This window comes from Octodon degus, unplaced genomic scaffold (assembly GCF_000260255.1).
Source record: "Octodon degus isolate 3935 unplaced genomic scaffold, OctDeg1.0 scaffold00005, whole genome shotgun sequence".
Taxonomy (NCBI): domain Eukaryota; kingdom Metazoa; phylum Chordata; class Mammalia; order Rodentia; family Octodontidae; genus Octodon; species Octodon degus.
The window spans coordinates 737,873-757,414 of NW_004524581.1; the positions used below are offsets into that span (position 1 = coordinate 737,873).

A 19,542-nucleotide genomic window follows, 5' to 3' on the forward strand; every position below is an offset into this window, starting at 1 on the left:
TTGGAGTTTTGAATACTCTTTAGACTAAGTAGAACTTTGCCTTCCCCAAAGAACACTTTCAATATCAATGTAATTATTCTCATTGAGACTAAATCTAGGTATGTGGGGAGTATAGATTTGGATATATGAATTAATTGAGGAGGAATTTTTTATTTCCTCACTTTTAGGGTTTGGCCTAAGAGTTTGAAACCAAAATGAATTATATTCACATTCATGATACTTGTGATGTATATATACACAAATGAATGATCTCGGTAGCAACAGTTGGTTTTAACTTAGATTTTTTTTCCTTGCATTTTTCTATTTAATGAAAGTAAAATTAAAAGAAAATATGAAGAGATAGAGAGAAAAATTTAAAGAATATAGCAGCTTCCAAACATAGATGGACCCTGAAATCACTGAAGAATTTTTTAAAAATGCTGAGGACAGGCTCCTGCTCCAAGACCTGATGTGACTGACACAAGGTGAAAACCTTGGCATCAGTGTGTTTATAAGCTCTCTAGGTGTTTCAAATGTGTAGCCAAATTTGGGACCTATGGTCCTTAGGAGGAGCTCATTCTGAGCCAGAGAGCACAGAGCCTTCTAGAATTCCAGTTTTGAAGGCAGTAGGTCTGATTGCATTTAGTGGAACTGAAAGGTCATGATTGAAGTTTGCCTCACTGACCAGAATCTGGCTTGATTTTGGATCATAGAGTTCTATTACGGAGTTGACAAAACTTTTTACTCTTTATATGTGTGTATTTTCTCTTGAATTCTGTAGAATTTTATAGGGGCTAATGGATATTGCCATAGGTCAGGATCTTCCTAGTGCATGCACTCCCTGAAACAGACATTCTGATGCTATATGTCTTAAGCCACTGAGTCTGAAATGATAGCAATAGAGTTTGGTGTTGGACTTGTTCAGCACTGGATTCTTTTTGTTTTGAATGAAGCAATCATGTACAAGTATGGCAGGCAAGTAATGCCTCCTCTGTAATTGCATTCTTAAATTGTGGCATCCTTTTCTGTCTTACCACTATCAGATGTTCCCAGGGAAGAGTAAGATTTTCCTGTGATGCTTATCAGAGAAATGGGTTGGGTAACATAAAGCTATCTCTACTTATTAAAAATCAAAGAAAGAGAAGGTAAAGGAGTTCTTGGCAGATTTGATATAAGTGGATGAGATAATTTAAGACTAACCTCAAGTTAATATAACTTTCCTGAATGCTTGATGGTAGTCTGGGTACTGAAAAAAGATTGCAGTAATGAATTCAGGCCTGCGGGTGTAATTCAGTGGTAGAGTGTCTACATTGTATGTGTAAGACCCTGGGTTGATCCATAGCACATAAGAAAAAAAATAACAAAGCAAAATAAGAAATGGAAACTCCACTTTGCTCTTTGAAATGAATTTTCAGGCAATTTGCTGAATAGGAAAAAAGTATTGTATGTGTTATCATGTAGGGCTGGTTTACTTTCTTATAATATTAGAGAAAAGCAAAATGAATTGGAGAGGAAAATAAATCAGTATGGACAACTAAAAGTCTTTAAAATGGTGAAAAGTCATTTCATGTTGGCATGGTTTTTGTGCTGTGGGTATCCTGGGGAGGGAGAGGAGTTCTAGGGAAAAATAGACATGGGTTAATGAATTGGATAAACAAGCAGTCAAGAATTGCTTTGGCCACACATGCAACTTCTATCAGTTTTTTGGAAATGTCAGGGAGTGCATGCGCTAGGAAGATCCTGACCTATGGCAAGTGGGGTGGAATTTTCAGACCAAAGTGATGCTGAGTCCACATGATCTTGGATTGTTTTCACGAGTTCAGGCATGAGACAAAGCCTCAAAGTCAAGGGATCCTGCCAAGTCTTCCCAATTGCTTTTGCCTCTTCTTGACTTCGTGTCCCACACAGCAGCCATGAGCCAGGGTTGAGCCTCTGGAGATGAACCGCCTCACTTGTAACTGCTGGTGCATGTTTGCTGAGCTCTGGCTCCTGCCTGCTGAGAGATCTCTCCCTGCTTTGTCAGAGACTGTAAACATAGCCCCAGGACGTTTGGGAACCTTGGAAGAATGACTTTTGGGGTTAGTGACTCCAGCTTTCTGTTAAACAAGACTCTTTAGCATTTGATTTCAATGAGAAAAAATATTCACATTTGATGACTCTGTATGATATAAGTCATACAGTCTCAGGAAAGGCACTGCTTTAGGGAAGGCACGGTTTTTGTCATCAGGGGACTGAGAGGTTTATTTCTTCTATAATACAGTTTTGTGTATCTTATCCCTAAGTTAAAAGAGAGACATCTTCAGAAGGGTCCGTATCCATCCCCTCGGGCAGTCACTGCAAAAGTGGGGTAGACCTCATAGGCTGCATACGCTGCCAAGTCTTGGCCAAGGGTGACCGCTTGCTTGAGCTGGGCTGCAGAGACAGGTGTGGTTGCACTGGGAACAGCATATCCTGCAGGAGGAGGCAGAGAAAACTTCAGGAAAGGAACTCACATTTGCTTCCTTTGGGCACATTGGCTTCGTTTAGGATATGGAAATTTAATGTATTACTCTAAGCTAATCTATTAATTATTAAGATTAATTAATAAATGATGGAGACTACTGTGAAGTGGTTCTGAGCAGGATTTAATATGAAGTGTGTTTACTTGTGTCTGTCCTAGGCCCCTTGTCTGGAAATGGGCGGCAGACTCATACAGTAAGTGAACCTCTGAGTTGCTGGTCCCAGCTGAGGCCTATAACAGTGGGCAAAGTCAGGATGTCTCAAAGGATGAGACAGGGCCACAGCTAAGGACACCTGGCTTCAACCTAAATAAAGATTGTAGCTTCAGGCATGTCCCTCTTGGATGGAGACCTTCCTGAGGATAGTAGAGTTCTCTTAAATTAACCATGTCTTATTTGGAGAAGTCCTTGAGTGGTTCCAGGCACTTTCCTCAGTACTCTCCTCCCTTATTCCGATAACTAAATAAATATGGGCTGCCCAGGGAAGATCTTTGTCTTACCCCTCAGGGAATCTCAAATTGTTAGAGGGTTTTGATCCTCCTAGAGCCCTACAATTGTACCACTTTAAATCCTTTATTTAAGCCTTTGTCATCTACTCCTTTGGGAGATTGAGGACCTGATCAGTCTGCAATAGCTAAGGGATAATATTAATGTGCAAAATAAATATTAATTAATATGTATTGTCTCAGGGGACACAAGAAGTAGACTCAGTGGTTTTTAAATTGCACCTGAAAAGTCTTGGGACAGTGAGCCCAAAGGTGAAAGACCATGGCAGATTCATGTCACACTTAGAAGATTAAAGACACTGTGGACAAGGTCCAGGAAACAGAAATGTCACTGGATGCCTGGCTGAAAAACATTTGCAATTTATAACATTTCCAGAGAATCTCAAAATTTATAAAGGAGGGGAGGCCATTCAGGGGATAGCAGGGCATGGTGATGGATGAGCTGTGGGCCTGGTTCTACTACAAACCTACACCTCCTTAGAATCCCTCCTTGGCCTAAATGAAACATTACCTTCACCCAAGAAGGATGCATGGAGACTGGATAGAACAGTAGGGAAAACACTGTAAAGTTTTAGAGTGTTTTTACATGACACCATGAAATCAAATATCTTCCCTGTTCAGGTTTAGATTAACCATCAATGGCAAAGGTTGCTTTTCTCAGCTGTCAAGTTTACCCGTGAATATTTAGAAGCTTTGCTGCTGGTCCTCACAGTCAGTGTTTTAACAGTAATGAAATCCCCTCATCTTAGAATGTCTAGTTGCTTGTCATTCACTTGTGAAGAAGAAATCGTAATTGTCACTAGCAAGAGTGATACATCCTTGCTAATGTTTTAGACCAAAACTTGGCTATTTCTGAGATGATAAAAAAACTGTGAAGGATAATATATGAAAGAGAGGGGCATTCTTAAGGAACAAGTGAGGATGTAATTTCTTAAAAAAAAAAAATCCCATGGTCCATTTATGGTGGAAGTCTGCCCACCCCAAGAACATTGATTTATTTTCTGGTGGCTTCTGAGGAAGTAACAGGAGGAATCTAGCGGGACTATGTTTTTAAAAATTGAATCTGCACCTTAGTTTTTTACTTTGGCTAATAGTGCTGACTAACACACAAGTGAAGTTTGGTATATTTCCTAAGGATATAAAAGATGGGTTAACAATTACTTTCAAAAACTTTTTTTTTCCACTTTATGTATTTCATACAGGGTTTCACTACACAGATCAGACTCATAGTGAGCCTCTTGTTTTCAGCCTCCCCAGTGTGCCACCATGCCTGGACTCGCTCACTGGCTCAGTGCACCCTGGGGGCAGGGGCAGAGCTGCGCAGCATGCAGGACTGGGGATTGAACCCTGGTCCCTGCCCTTGCCAATGCAGGTGCTTAGTCTGCTGAGCTGTCTCGCCGGCCTCCTATCAGTTACTTTCATAATTTTGGAAGTGGTGTTTCTAATGTAAGTAATATAACCATGTGCCTGTGTGTTTCATAGCACAGACTTTACCTGTAGCATTTTGGGGTTTTCTTTTTCAGTTTTGCTAATTTCTTAAGTGCGAGGGTATTTGTGTTTCAGAGCCTTCCTTTGGTTTGTATTATTTTTTTTGTTTTTTGGCTTTTTGAGACAGGGTTTTGCTAGGCAGGCCTTGAATTCACTTTGTGTCCCGGGCTGGCCTTGAACTCATATTGATCCTGCTGCCTCAGCTTCCTGAGTGCTGGGATGACAGACATGTGCTATCATGCCTGCTGGTAGATACTATTCTTTACTTGAGTCTACAGAAAGTTCCAAGAGGCTTTCACATTCTTAGCCATTCATTCTCAAGACAACTCTTATGCCCCAACTATTTTTAATTTCTTATAGGAACAAAGAGAAAGGAAGATAAAGTTTAAAACATATTGAGTAAAAGCATATCCTTTCGAATATTACAATAAAGTTTAAAATTCTCTTGGCAGAAGCTCATTTATTTGTATGGTACATTAGTTAAATGTGATTGGGATAAAGCTTTCCACAAGGCTAGGGCTCAACTCTATCCAGGGATGTGGAGCTCTGGCGTAAGTCTGCCATAGAGGGACACAGCAACACCTTGTATGCATGGAGGCTGATGGTCACAGCGCCCAGCAAGGCCCTCGCTCTCTGTATGGTTCAGAGTTTCCTTGGTAACCACTGAAGTACTCACCACAGAGCATCTCCATGTTCTTACAGAGAAACAAAACCAGAATTGAGGTTATATTTGTGTGTGGAGCATGATCAGTTTTAGCCTCATTTTCCAGAAGGGAAGGCATATTCACAATTTTGGAGAGGAAAGAAAAAAAAAATAAGCACCAAGCATTTTGAATGTGAGGAGTATATGTAAGGGATACTGAATTCTCACACTGACATGTGGCATGGTGCATAAGTTAATGGAAATTCTGTAATTTTAGGGCTAGAAAAACCTCTCTAATTTGAGTATATGGTGGGAATGCTGACACAGTAACAAGGCAGAATGACAGATTTCTTTAAAAGAAATAAAATTTTAGGACATAAAAGAATAGAACTGCTCTAATTTCTTTAAGCTCTAGAAGATCTTTCCAATGATTAGCATTTGTGGTGAGCACATAATGAAATATTTTAAATAGACTTTACATTAATCAATCATCATATGCCCCAAGCCAAAATGAGAGAACAAATGCATTGAAGCCTAGCTATTCACACAATGAAAAAAAATCTATCGGTCACTTGCACAATGCAAATTTTCACTTAAAATAATTTTTGAAAGTTCATCACATCTGTATCAGAAAGCAAACTAATAAAAGTATAATGAAGATTAGAAATAGGGGGAGCTCAAGTGCTACATGAAAGCTTTCTCTATAAAGTGGGTATTATGTTCCAATCTCTTTCTTAGTGGTGTCGTGAGCGTTTCTGAGTAAAGATAAATCTTGCGGAACATTTGGGTGAGTGCCTTGCTCATTATAAATACCACCTATTAATTGAGACCACCAAAGTCTCTTACTCATAGTAAAAACCAAACCACCAGGAATCAGAGGGATTGACTCATTCAAGATCCCACAGCTGCTTATAGGTGAGGTGGCCCAGCAATCAATTTCCTGCCACATACTGGAACGGATCACTCAACTGGAAAATTGGTTTTGGCCCCCAGATGGTGTGAGTGGATTTAAGCAGGTGTAGTTCACAAGCCACTCTATGAGTACTTGGGATTAAGGAAATTTTCCCAAACATCTAGCATAAGTTTTCCATACCTGGGAAGATAGGTGCAGAAGTGACAGCAGTGGCCGCAGTCCCGGCGTCCCCTCCATCAGTGGGAACACCCAGAGTCTGCAGGGTGTACTCAGCTGCATAGGTCTTTGCCTCGTCCACATAGGCACTCAGCTTTGGAGGTGTAAAAGGATGGCTAGAAAGCATGTTCAGCCAGGTTAGGCATTTTAAAACTTGTGTATTGAAATGAAAACCTAAGACACAGCCGAGATGACTACATGATGGGATTTTGTATGGTATTTTCCTTTATGTTGTGAAGGGCTTCTAAGCAAAATTATGTGCACAAAAAGATGCCTATCAACTGACCTACAAAAGTGGTGGTGAACACATGACATGCATGCCATGGTGGGCACTCTGAGGTGTCTCAGTTGGCGCAGGAGCCAAGGTGCCCAGTAGCCAAGCGCCAGATGACAGTTGTTTTTTCTAAGCTAGACCCTTAGTACTAAGGTTTAATTGCAGTGTTGGCACTGCAACAAATAAGTGAGTTTTGGGTTATAGTTTGGGCCCTTGGACTTTGAACATTTTGTCCTCACCAGCCTAGAACGTATGTAGCTGATTGTATTCCTGAGCCCTGTTTGTAGCCCACCATGCGGCTTTCCTAAGGTCCACGTGAAGTACAGTGCTTGCCAAGACATCTGCATGTCTGGACTTGGCTCGAAAGTCGAAAAATCATATCCACTAACACAGAGGTTGTTTCTTTGATTCCAAATTTTAAATGAGGAGCAGAACTTCATGTACAAAAATGGCAATTTCACATAGCTCAGCGTAAATATTTTGCAGATAAAGAAGTGGCTGTAGTTTCTCACAGGTATTACATTTTCTATAACCTACTGTTTGTTCTTGGATGACTATACTGCAGTCTTCACTGCCTATCTGAAATGTGGGGGCCTCAGGCTTGTCCCAAATTTGTCACATGACATCTCACAACACATTGCAATGCTTTCTTTAGTCACAAATGAGTAGCTAAGAAACCTGAATATTTTTGTTGTTTAGATAGTGATAAAATACATTTACTTGTCAAATGAGTATTGTTCTAAAATTTAAATGTCTAGGAATTCGGAGAAGTTACTCACATTGCAGGATTCTGGCTGGCCAAAGCAGGGATAGTTATTTTATATAAGAATAATTGTCTTTGGTCTTGTCCAACGGCAGAATGCAGCTGGTACACTGGCTGTCCCCAGTTATTTTTCTGACAGACTTCTTCTAATATCTACAAGAGCAAAAACAAATTACATCTTCCTCAAATGCCACATTCTATTATTTCTCTAGTTTTCAGGTTTTAAACTCTGATCTTTAGAGTTTAAACTAATCTCAAATGATATAAAATGCCACATGGTTTAATGACTTATAAAATTTAAGTTGAACTGAATTTGAACTCCATTTAAAATGTTCTATCTATTAGTTCATAAAATCATTTTCACACCATTTATTCTAATGTTTTTTAGGCTAGTCCATTAGCTGTAACTTTTTACTAAGAGATTCATGATTTGTTTGATAATTGTATTTCACTAAAAACTGATTCTCTAGAATATTTGGATAGATTTATTTATTATCATAGGCCTCTGTTCATAATGGTTTAGAGGAGATGATAAGGAGGTATTTTTATTTCATCTCAGTTGTCATAGGGTTTAAGCCTTATGTTTTCTTTTTTTATTAATTTTATTGAGAAACAGCAATGAGACAGTTTCAAAATCTATTAATAGGACAGTTTCAATAATTAATATATTGCATATTGTTGTCTTCATAGTGGTTATTCATAGTACAAGATGCAGACATGATATTCTGTCCAAACACTATTAGTACAAATCTTTCTTCTCATTGAATTAAGAGGAAGTAGCTGTATATCTATCATAACTATTTTGTATATGCAGATACAAAATGGTCCTTCATTTGTATCCCCCTTTTTTTGGTTTAGTTTTGTCAGATTAAACTTTATGTTTTCCAAAACATTAAAATACTTGGTGGTTCAGTATCTGTAGATGGACATGAATAGACGAATGTTGATTGCTATAATATTTTTGTCTGGCCGCATACTTCTTCTGTCTGTTTTTATGATGCTCTGTTTTTTAAGTATCTTTTTTATACTTTTTGGATAACTACTCTAAATTGAATCTTTTCTAAGGCTTATGTTTTCTTCATTGGGAAGCCGATGTTGCTGGTCCAAACATCTTGTTATTCTTTTCACTCAGGAGATTTAGCATAGTGCACAAGACAGGGCTAAGTCTGAGAAAATGAGCGGAAGAGAGAACAATGCCCCAGGATGGGTCTCTGGGGTACCCACCTCATTTGTTCTAACACTAACCCATCTATGTGACAGGACACCTTCCATTTTATTCATTTGTAGATTGTTCTTACTTTCTTTGCCTCTTTTCTTAACACTCTTGTAGCATTTCTTGCATCTACAAAGCCAAGGTTTCTGAGTAAGAATAAGTAGCTTTTGCTTGTGAATAGTCTGCCTGCCTGATCATTCCAGGTGAGCAAATCTGTGCAAGGAGCCAACTCTAGTTGATGACATGGAGGTTTGTAACTGCTCTCCTGGTTGGAGGTTTGCAGTGCGGCCAGAGGGCTGTTTCCCCATCTATGTTGATTGGGGTAACATTGTCTTCAATTTGTTAGCCATAGTTGTAGGAATTCAGAGACAAACCAATTAAAGAGCTTTCACTGGGTAACACAGATGGTTACTTGCGGATTAATAGAAAAAATGATCAATTTCTAACATGAGTTTAATGTAAAAAGCAGAGATCTTTGCTCAAGCTACAGTAATTCTCAGATATATACAAGATTAGTAGTTACTGTTTTAAAGATTTTTTTCTTAAAAGAATTTTAGCTAACACAGTAAAGGTACTATGATCACTAAATTCTTTATTTTAGGTCTTAACTCAAGAGAAGTAGAGGAATAAGTTTTGCACATTCTCAGCAAGTTCCATCATGTCACTTACCTGATTTCATTAATATTATCTATTAATATGTGTTATCCCATGCATTGCTTTGGATAGAAAATACTTTGTCATATTCATCTTTAAAATTCTAGAACCTAGCACAATATGTGCTGCATAAGCAAAACCCAATAAGAGTATTTTATTTATTTATTTTTTGTGGTACCAGGGATTGAACTCAGGACCATGTACTTGCCAGGCAAGCACTTATTCCACAGAGCTATCTCCCTGGCACCTCAATAAGCGTATTTTAAATGAAGAGTGCTGTTTACTGCTCTATGAGGCACTCTATTTTTAATTATAGATAGATTTAGAAGAAACTTTAGATTAATTAATTTGTGCATAAAAGAAGGACATTAATTTTTCCCAATCCCGACACATATCATCAGCCAAGATGAGCTCTTAGAAAACCAAGTTTTCTTCTTGGTTGCACTTCAAGGTCTACTCTCATAAATTTGGCCTGCCTATACCTTTGGTCTGGGAGTAAGTAAGTTTCTTTCAGAGCACACAAACTCTAACTCTGGTTATTTAGCCAAAATGTATCTCAGAGCGCTTATCATATACTAAGGATTAGCATGAATCACATTTTGTTTTATTGTTAACCCTGGTATTCAGTTTCCATAGTAGGACAACCTTTATAACTTTTAATTTTCCTGTAATAAAAGACATAGCCTCAGGCAGAGATACAGAAATGTTGAACTGTTAAGTAAAAGCAATAAAAATTCACCATAATGCCACTGCTCAAATATGACCATGGTAAAAGACTTAATTTGATATGACTGATGGCACCTTATGGTTAATGATTCACCCAGATGGCACGGTAGAGCTTTCTGTTAAGCATATTTTCCCAAGAAAAGGTGTCCTAAATGGTCTATTCAGGGTTCCACGTCATAAATACCCTTCATTAGCCAATCAGCTTGTCTTATTCTGAGCTCATTCTCAACATGCAGCATGTATTATGGTAGCGTTTGGAACCTTAGGCTGAGATCTTTGTCTCATATTTGTTGAAGTATTGGTTAATGATTTACAATAACTCTTAGATTCTTTACATTTCAGGGAAACATTTAATGGAAGATTAAAGTTTTAAACATTATGATTAAAAAACAAAAAACAAGGGACCTGCATTGGATAAATAGCTCTTAATATCCATCATTCCCCTAAAGGATATTATGTTGCTTGGTCACTTAATTCTATTAAAAGAAAAGAAAAGAATAGCCCAAGTTAGGATCAAGCAAATCAATTAATGATAGGTGACCCATGGCTATTGACCCAGCTCACAGAACCTGTCTCTGGGAAGACAGTACCTACCTGTGGAGCAAGTTTAATTCCTTGGGGTTTTAAAGTGACAGGATTCATTGGCGTGAGCTCCATCCCAGGCAGGAGGTCATAGAGTTTATCCTCCCTCTTGTCTCCTTTGAGCTGGTAGCCACGACCCAGGCCTGCATATGCCAAATAGCCACGGCCGCCCAGTCCTCTCACTCCCGCAGCCCCTACAGGTACATTCATGTAAATTTCTAGGAATGTAAGAAGGCATTAAACTGAATCAAACCACCAGAAAATCACCCTGAATCTTACTGTAATGAAAAAGTTAGCCCAAGTCACATTGATTAATACCCCAAAGAGGGATAGAAAACTCTAGGATTCTAATGTGATGAAACTCAATAGAAAGTAAGGCTCAGTACATGTCTCTTGTTCATAAATCACCTGAAAGCAATACCATCCAAGCTCTTAACTATGTAAGCAATTTAACAATCCTGGTACAGGAAGAAATTTTACAATTTCTGTTTACAGGTAAACTTTTGTTAAAGTTTTACTGAAAACAAGATTGGGAATATACTTATTAAAATATACTTATATAAGATGACCATTTGTATTGAAATCAGTCTTTACAGAGACTGTCAGTGACAAGCAAATTAGAAGTTGAATCTAGCTCATCCAATTATCCCACCCCCAATGGCCTCTTGGAAAGCCAATACTTACAAAACACAATTTTAAATTTGCTATACTTGTTCTTATGATTTGTCAAACTGAGGCTTAAATTTCCATTGAGTTTCATGTTTAGAGTCCTTTTGATTTTTGTTTGTCATGTTGCTCCTTTAATTTCCTATCAGTGTCATATAGTGATAAAAAGTGAATTGATTGCACTTCATCCATGAATATTATGCATTGATTCTTTTCTTTTATAAGTTACATATTTTTTCCTTAGAGTAGAAGTTTTTCTTTCTTTTTTTTCTACATCACAACTGGTTGATCACTTCAGCTATGTACTGGTTTCAGTTATATTTTAGATTATTTATGCATAAAGTTTCAATAATAATTTAATATTATATTAAAAGTTATTTGGAAGGAAATCCTGATGATTTCTTTTGTGTTACAGATTTTTTTCAGGCCTGATTATATTGGAACTTTGACAGCTGAAACTTTGACAGCTGTTGAAGAATAGAGGTAGTAAAATGGTCAATTCAGGTTAACAACAAAATAGAAAAACATAGTAAGATGATTGTTTTCACCGTAATCTGGATGTGCCCCTTTCTTTCTAAGTCAAACCCAGAACAGGTTTTCATACATCATTTGTTTGTTGATATTGCCCATATTGGTGTCATGTTTAGGCAATAGGACTGGGATTCTGGTGAGATTAGCCACGTACTAGAACAATCATACTGAAGCATTCCCTAAACAGACATACACTAATTTCTTGAAAATAAACACAAAACAAAATGAAACAAAAACATTTTCGTTATCTTCCCTATTGCTTGAACTAAATGAGCTCTGAAATCTGTTTGAACATTTGGAATTTTTATAGGATTCAAACATGAAGCACTTATGGTCTTACAGACTTTGTTTTGGTTTCCGGTCTACTAAAGAAATAAATAGATTTTCTGAATAGCTTGACTTTTTAGAGGATATAATGTATTTCTTAGTGCAGAGAGATTATATCAACTCATATTTCTATGAGTGTTCTGTGGTCTATGTACAAAAATGTCACTGAGCCACCATCAAGTACATATGTGGGTAAAGGTGTTTTGGTTATTTGGTATAACTTGTTTCCACTGGATCACACTACTTTCCATTTTGGAAATTTTGTAACAAGCCACAAGTGACTGCAAGATGATGGTGCAAAGATAAAGAAGTCATTAACAAGTATGGAACTCAATTTTAGTTTGGGAAATTTTATATTTCTCTGCAAACATCAGACTTGTGCAGTGAGTTCCATAACTACGCTTCAGTTCTGACCAACTTTTTATATAACCAGTTGTGATGTGAAAAAAGATTTCTATATTGACATTGTATTTGATTTTTAATAAACACTTTTCTACTCCCTTTCTTCCAGATCTTTAGGTGCATTCAATTTGTCTACGGCTAGTGCCCTGCGAGTTGTGCTAAGGCAGGAGCTGACTGCTGTTACCTCTCACAGAAGGGGCTCTGAGAATGGCCCTGTTACTCAGATGTCCTTTGGTGGCCGGGAAATGGAGACTAGGAATTGCTGCATAGGCTTGGGGGGCATAGAAGACAGGAGCTCCAAGGTAGGTGGTAGTGGGATCATAAATATGGCCCAAAGGGTAGGCATATTCCCCTTGCAGCATCGTTCCTCTTCCACCTGTGCCTCGGGTATACCTAACGTAACTGTCCTTGTCCACTGGTTTAGCCAGGGTCACTTCAATGGGAGAACCATCCAATACCTGTTGTGGAGAAAAGAAGATAAAGATATTAGGACAGGTAAATGTGGCTGAGCCCTGGCAACACGACCCCTTCCTAGTGTTGGACTAGTTGCTGTGGTTAGTTAATATGTCAGTTACTCCTATCTTGTTCCTTTTCATGCTTGTGTATGAGATAGGTTTTCTTTGAGTGAATTTGGTTGGCAATTTGCATAAGATGTCAACACATTTGACAGTGACCAATTGTCACTGATATAGTGAGTGTGAATTTATAATCTAGATACCCCGAAGCAAAAGATTATCCAATATTCTCTATTATGTGATGAATGTTTTAAGGTACAAATTTATACAATTATATAATGACCAGAAATCTTAAAATTGTTATAGGGAGAAGACAATTTTCACTACATAGCATAAAAACATGGAGGAAATTAATGAAGAGATCATTTGATCTGATGAGTTGTTAGGAACTAACAAACAGAGGTGGCAAAGGATTGGGGTAGAGGGGTGGAAGTGACACTGAGAATTCTCCCGTCATGTACTGCTGCAAACACCTTCTCAAGAGTTACTGGAGTAGCTCTCAGGGGAAAGTTCCTAAAATTACAAACTCCTTCAGATAATGAAGATCATGGATGTGTCCATTTATATGCATAACTGACTCCTCTATTTTTGTGGGCTCAAGAAACAAAGATGGCTTTCAACAAATACTTGAGAGATTTATGCATTTTGTTACTAAAAGGAGAAAAGGTCCCAGAAACTACTTGTGGTTTTCTTTGAATAAAAGTAAGTGGATGTCTATTTTATGTAAACAAAGTAAATAGAACAGTGTTTTAGCAAAAACTTCCCTTTCAAGGTCTGGCAAGATAGCTCAGTGGACTAAGTGCCTACTTAGGCAAGCACAGGGACCAGGATTCAATCCCTGGTACTGTGTGCCATTCTGGGCCCTGCCCTCAGGGGCATTGAATCCATGACAGAGTCCAGGCGAGGTGGCACATGCCTGTAATCCAGAGCTGGGGAGGCTGAAAACAGGGGGATCACCATGGGTCTGAGCTGCGAAGTGAGACCCTGTACCAAATATATTTAAAAAAATTCCCTTTCACAGCAGCTCAATATGCCCCCTCATCCCTCAATTTCATGAGTGACTCTGTAGTTGTCAAAGTTCTCTGGACAAAGCTTGTGTCTCAGAGCCATCTTGGCCATTCTGGGCAGTCTGCGGAGTAATCTGTCCCTAGTTTCATGTGGACATCTTATTTTTCAGTAAGAATAGCTAGTATCAAATAGAGTAGATGGAACACACTGAGAGGTGGACACAATCTAGTCTATATTCAACAACCTAATGGTGATATTGACATAATTAGAAGAAAGTAGCTTGGACTACTGAGAGAAAGAAGTGGCCTGTGACCTTAAATATAAGTCTTTGTATCTTTTAGGAAAATGTCTCATCTTTTTATAGGTTTATGTTTGTCTGCCAGAAGGGCTTTCTTTGAGTGATTTTGGTTAGCACATTGCACAAGGTGACAACAGGCTTGACAGTAACATGTTGCCCATTGATACCCTGGGTATAAATTTATACTCTAAATACAGTTTTGGAAAGAAGGACATGTTTTGAATGGAATGATTATTGCCAAGTCAGATTTCCTATCATAATAAATGTTGTTCTGAATTTCTCCCCCGCTTCCCCCAGAATTTCAAACACTTCAGCTGAATTTCAAACACATCAATACTGAATTTTAAACACAATATATATGTTTCAGTTTTTTAAACATTTCAAGAGATAGGACAATATCATATTAATCTTTAAAATCAATGTGATGTACAGAAAAGCAAAATCTCTTCCACATCATAGACATCCACACAGATTTCTAAACCAAATGAATTTTCATGTCCAAACTTCAGTTTTCCACGCTTCTCTCCCAATAGGCTTTCTTTTCTGAGTCTGCTGTCTTCCATTTCTTCCATTTGGAAAACTTAGGCTGATTTTTCCCCGGACTCTGAACTCATTCTTCCATAGTTCAGGGTAGACCTCTCTCCTATATTCTACTCCCTCATTATTTCAAGTCCTTATTTTGCTCCATCTTAGTGACTATAATAGCTTCAAAGCCTGTTTTATTACATCTCTTGCCACTCAATAAAAAGTCACCTCTTATTAGGTTCATTTTTCTAAATTGCAAGTGTGATCATGTCCCCAAAAATGTCTCACCTTGTCTAACAAATTCAATATAAATATCATAAGCATCCTAATAAGCCCTTACAGGTCCTGCAAAACCTATTTTTACATATCACATTATACTTAAAGATAATATCCAATATGCATATACTAGTAATATTAAATATATGTTGAATCCATGATGTGTGTAAACATTGTTACAAAAGATTTAGCTGTAAACATTGGGAATAATTTGCATACCTTTCTATTATAATTATTTTGGTCTGCCCATTTAATCTTTATAATTGGTGTCTTCTCAGCAGTAATGTACACTCAGAAATGTTTCCAAATTGAGAAAACTAACTTACAAATTGTTTTCAAAATAATAACATTTTTGCTAAATGCAGCGCTTTATTAAGTGTAATAATCAGTGAAGAATGATGTTTTGTTTTATAGCCATGCATGCAAATAGGCATTAATTTTTGCTTCGTGGGTTTCTTTTGTATTTCAGAATTGGTGTTGACTCCCTCACACATGCCAAGAGTCCATTTTTAAGGCCTCTGAAGAATGCACACATCCCAGGAACCAGTGTGTCTGAGAGACCTGCTGGGAGGGCTTCCCTTTACCCTTCAGACCTGCTCCCCAACAGTCTCCAGGGTGCCTGCGGCTCTGTGACACTACTATGCCTGGGTCATCTATGGCTGCCAGCCTTCTGCATTATGATTGGATTTGGCCAGTGAACGACCTTGATGGGGGTATGAGAGGGAGACAGCTGTGAACCTGGAGCATTTATTCTCCTGGCTCCCTCTAAAGAGTCACCTTGGGCTAGCCCTGTCCCTTGATCAAAAAATAACCATTCCTTTTGGAATGTCAGCCTCCCACAATTCTCTCCTTACAATATTTCTACTAATTTTCCAGCCTCTGTGGCTTTGACGCCAGGTGCGACAAGTCCTAGGTTTCTATGACAGCTTTTGGATTCCCCTACCCCTCACACCCACATCTATAATGAACTCTTCTGTTATCTGGGCTTTGTTGGGATGAAGATTGGTACGACAATGTTCAATGGGTGGTACAGCAGGCGTGAACTGTGTTTTCCGTACATGGCTCTATAAGTTATTATTCTGTAATTTTGTGTTGTTCTCAAATTCTGTCCCTTAAGACTGATTCTGGTTTGCATCTTTTTGAAATTATACTCTTGAAATCATGTCCAAACCACATGTTTTTCTCTTCTGTATTATCTTCTCATATTCATGAAGAGTTTCTGGTTTTTGGTAACCTACTTCTTCCTGTGAACTTTCTTACTGTTTTTAAATTTCTTTTTTAATGATATCCCCTGACTTAACTTTGCATAGTTGTTTGTGTACTCATTTGTTCAGGAGACTTTTAGCTCTTTGATTTTTTTAAATAAATCCTGTGTATTATTAGAAGATAAGTGGTTTATGTTAGGTTTACAGTGTTTACTATATTGATGTGTACATTATATCAGTGTCTTTCCAACACTCCAGACATACTTCCTCTAAGTTGAGTGATGGTAAACATCCTTACAGGAGGTAGGTCAAATTCTGAGGGTATAATGACAGTTACATTGTCATTTTTTTCTGACTGTAGACCTTAAAGCACTGCACTATACAGTACAGAAATGATAGAAAATGGGGGTTGAAGATGGTCTCCTTGCAATATTCTATTTTAAACAATCTTCCTAGGAAAACTGAGGACAAGTGATTTGTCCAAATCAGAAAAATGGGCCAGCCAAATAGCTCAGTGGATTAAGGGTTCGATGGCCAGGACTGCTGTGCCAGCCCTGCTCCGGGGCATGCTGAGAGGACAATTGAGACTGGGTGTGGTGATACACGCCTGTAATCCCAGCTCTTGGGAAGCTGTAAAGAGGTGGATCACTGTGAGTCCAATCCAGTGGTGAGACCCTGAACACCCTGTAAACCCTAATCTAAAATACAAAACAAAACAAAACAAAACAAAACAAAAAAATCAGAAAAATGCTAGAGGTAGACTTGGATGTAGCAGCCACATCTCCATTCTCCATTGTGTTTTCCATCTTTGGAAGTGACTGCAGCAGCTATGTTAGGAGAAGGGAAGGCTAGCGTGTGACAGCCTCCCAGCAGCCCTCCTGGGAACTGAATGTCCACAGCAAGCTGGGCCAGAGCCTGCACATTGTCTCTTTTTCCTGCATTACCTTCCCATTCAAAGCTTTCATAGCCTCAACTGCATCTTCTCGGTTGCTGAAGTGCACGAAAGCGTAGTCCCGGATTTTCTTCACTCTTTCCACAGCACCTGTAACCAGTAAACATAGTGCTGTTAGCAAATTTGAGACAGCCCTGGAAAAGATGCAGCTAGTTTCCATGAATGTGAGTCAGGATCCGGTGAAGATTTTCATGTGTGTATGTTTAAAATTCTACAATTTTGTGCAATAGCACAAAATTTTTTGCTTATCATTTTAAAATAACAGTTATAATTAGTTATCAACTACCGCGTTCTATTTTATAGATTATACAGTTTTGAACACTTTTTATTCATTTATTTATGAGTACATGTTTGTGGAACATGAAAAATAAACAATATAGCTGGTACATGTACGTAACCTTTAGTATAAAAATAGCACCTGTTTTTGCATCTTAAGTGAAAGATAATAGACGATGCCTGGTAAATTTTGTTGAACTCAGCTGAATGCAGTATTAGGGAAGATATTCACGTGGAAAGAGAAACAAGGGATAGAGAAAGGGAGGAGCAAGAAGAGAATAGAAGGAAGAAAACGGAAACAAATATTTTGCAAAGGAGGGGAAGAGGGGTTGAAGGTAGGAGAGGGGATTCGAAGAATTGAGATATACCATGTACAGGTATAGACTCTCTCTGGTGAAAGTAATCATTGCAAATATCTAAAATGCACCAATAAAAGTAATAAAAAATAAGTTGGCCATATGATAAGCCTATATTTAGCTTATTACCTTTTTATCTCATAATTTTAGAGTAAGAAGATATTTTAGCAATGATTTGCTTAATTTTTCTTATTTTTACTTAAATATTAAGAAGCTATAATTCTGAAAAAGTATGTGAGAATTATAGTTCACTTAGGTAGGATCCAAAACCAGATGTCGTTTATCTTATCCACTACACTTTAAATTAAAATGTGAGTAAAATATAAAGTTTTTTTGAAGAATACTGCCGAGCTGAGATTTTCTCCCATGTTATCATGGTATCTAAAGACTTGGAATGTTGTAGATACCTACCAATTTTACTCAAAGGAACATTTTATACAAAAGTGCTTACATATGCACAACACATTCAGGATTGTAAATATGCACATACGCACAAGGATTGTACATTGGGATATAAATTGTACCCACTATTCAAACAGCAAAAATAAAGCAATCTAATGCCAATTTTCATGGGAGCAAGTAAGTCTGGTATATTTATGTTAATACAAAGGAATCTTTAAAGAGAACAGAATAGACCTCTGTCTACTTAGATAAAAGGATTCAAGACCTATGTTTATCTTTGAAAGGTAGAAAATGAGATTGTACAATTATGTTTTAAAAATACCAACCAAAATGTGTATCTATACACATATAGAAATATACTTATGAAGAGAGAGACAGAGAGAGAGAGAGGAAGAGAGCGAGATGGAGAGATAGAGTCCAAACCATTAGTAATAGGGGTTGCTTTCAGGAATGATATGAAAATTTGGGAAGAATAGAGGAGAATTTAATATTTTAATTGATATACTTTGATATTTTACAAATATTTGCCAAGTTTATCTAGATTGTTGTGTAAAAATAAAACACAAACCAAAATCAAAGAAAAAATAAAAATATCATATGAGAAAAAAACACAAACCAATCTTAGTTTTAGGTAGAGGAATTTCGTACATATTGATGGTAACATGCAAAAAAATAATTGTACCAACATGCTGTGATGTTATATTTTAAAAGTATTATTTCTTATTCATTTTTAAAGGCAGATCTTTTGTTTAGGGTGAAGGCAAGATGGAAACTTGTTTCATCACCAGCATGCCAATTATCCTCTTTAGTTTACACTGGTTTGCATGTGTTTGTGAAGTTAAGTTTTCTTCTTTTACCCTTGGTCTGCAGACACAATGTGGGATGAAACATGATGTCTAAACATGAGAAGAAGAGGAAGCCTTCTTTCTACCTTTTCCCATCAATGTTCAATTATCCTTTCAGATTCAAGATCACAAGGGCAGTTATAGTTTCTACTTTACCATATGGTTCAGAGAATGAATTATCATTTTATTCTGGAATACCAACAGACCTATAATCTGAGGCCATTTTTAAAATATTGTGATGCCTTTCTTTCTTCTTAACATTCAACTGTTGACTTCCTAGGACAATAGTTATACAGAACAAGATTGTTTAAACATGTCTGAGTCCATGAAGCATGCAACATTTAAGTCTATGAAATTCTGACATGGTTTCCTTGTTCCTTTCAGTGTAAGATGGGGTGATTATTGTGGCTCAGCTCCACGGCACAGTGAGAAGGAGTCAGCCAGGTTGACTTCTGCCTTTCCAGTCTTTGCTGTTTCAGTGTCACTCTCCAGCTCACTTTTGC

General features: G+C 37.7%; 1 protein-coding gene across 4 annotated transcripts in view; it reads right to left on the bottom strand.

Annotated features, from left to right (window-relative positions):
- Positions 1–6: 6 nt before the first annotated feature.
- The window catches only part of A1cf (APOBEC1 complementation factor), a 98,669-nt gene continuing 79,133 nt past the window's right edge, over positions 7–19,542 (bottom strand). For 3 of the 4 annotated variants that reach the window (XM_004623943.2, XM_023723212.1, XM_023723222.1), the window contains 6 exons: positions 17,153–17,250; positions 12,566–12,839; positions 10,468–10,673; positions 7,297–7,433; positions 6,208–6,359; positions 7–2,430 (listed from right to left, as the gene is read on the bottom strand). In XM_004623943.2, coding sequence (XP_004624000.1) covers positions 2,279–2,430; positions 6,208–6,359; positions 7,297–7,433; positions 10,468–10,673; positions 12,566–12,839; positions 17,153–17,250 — 1,019 coding nt within the window. In that variant the 3' untranslated portion in view covers positions 7–2,278. The remainder of the gene's footprint in view (positions 2,431–6,207; positions 6,360–7,296; positions 7,434–10,467; positions 10,674–12,565; positions 12,840–17,152; positions 17,251–19,542) is intronic. The other variant, XM_023723207.1, reaches the window with a different exon arrangement.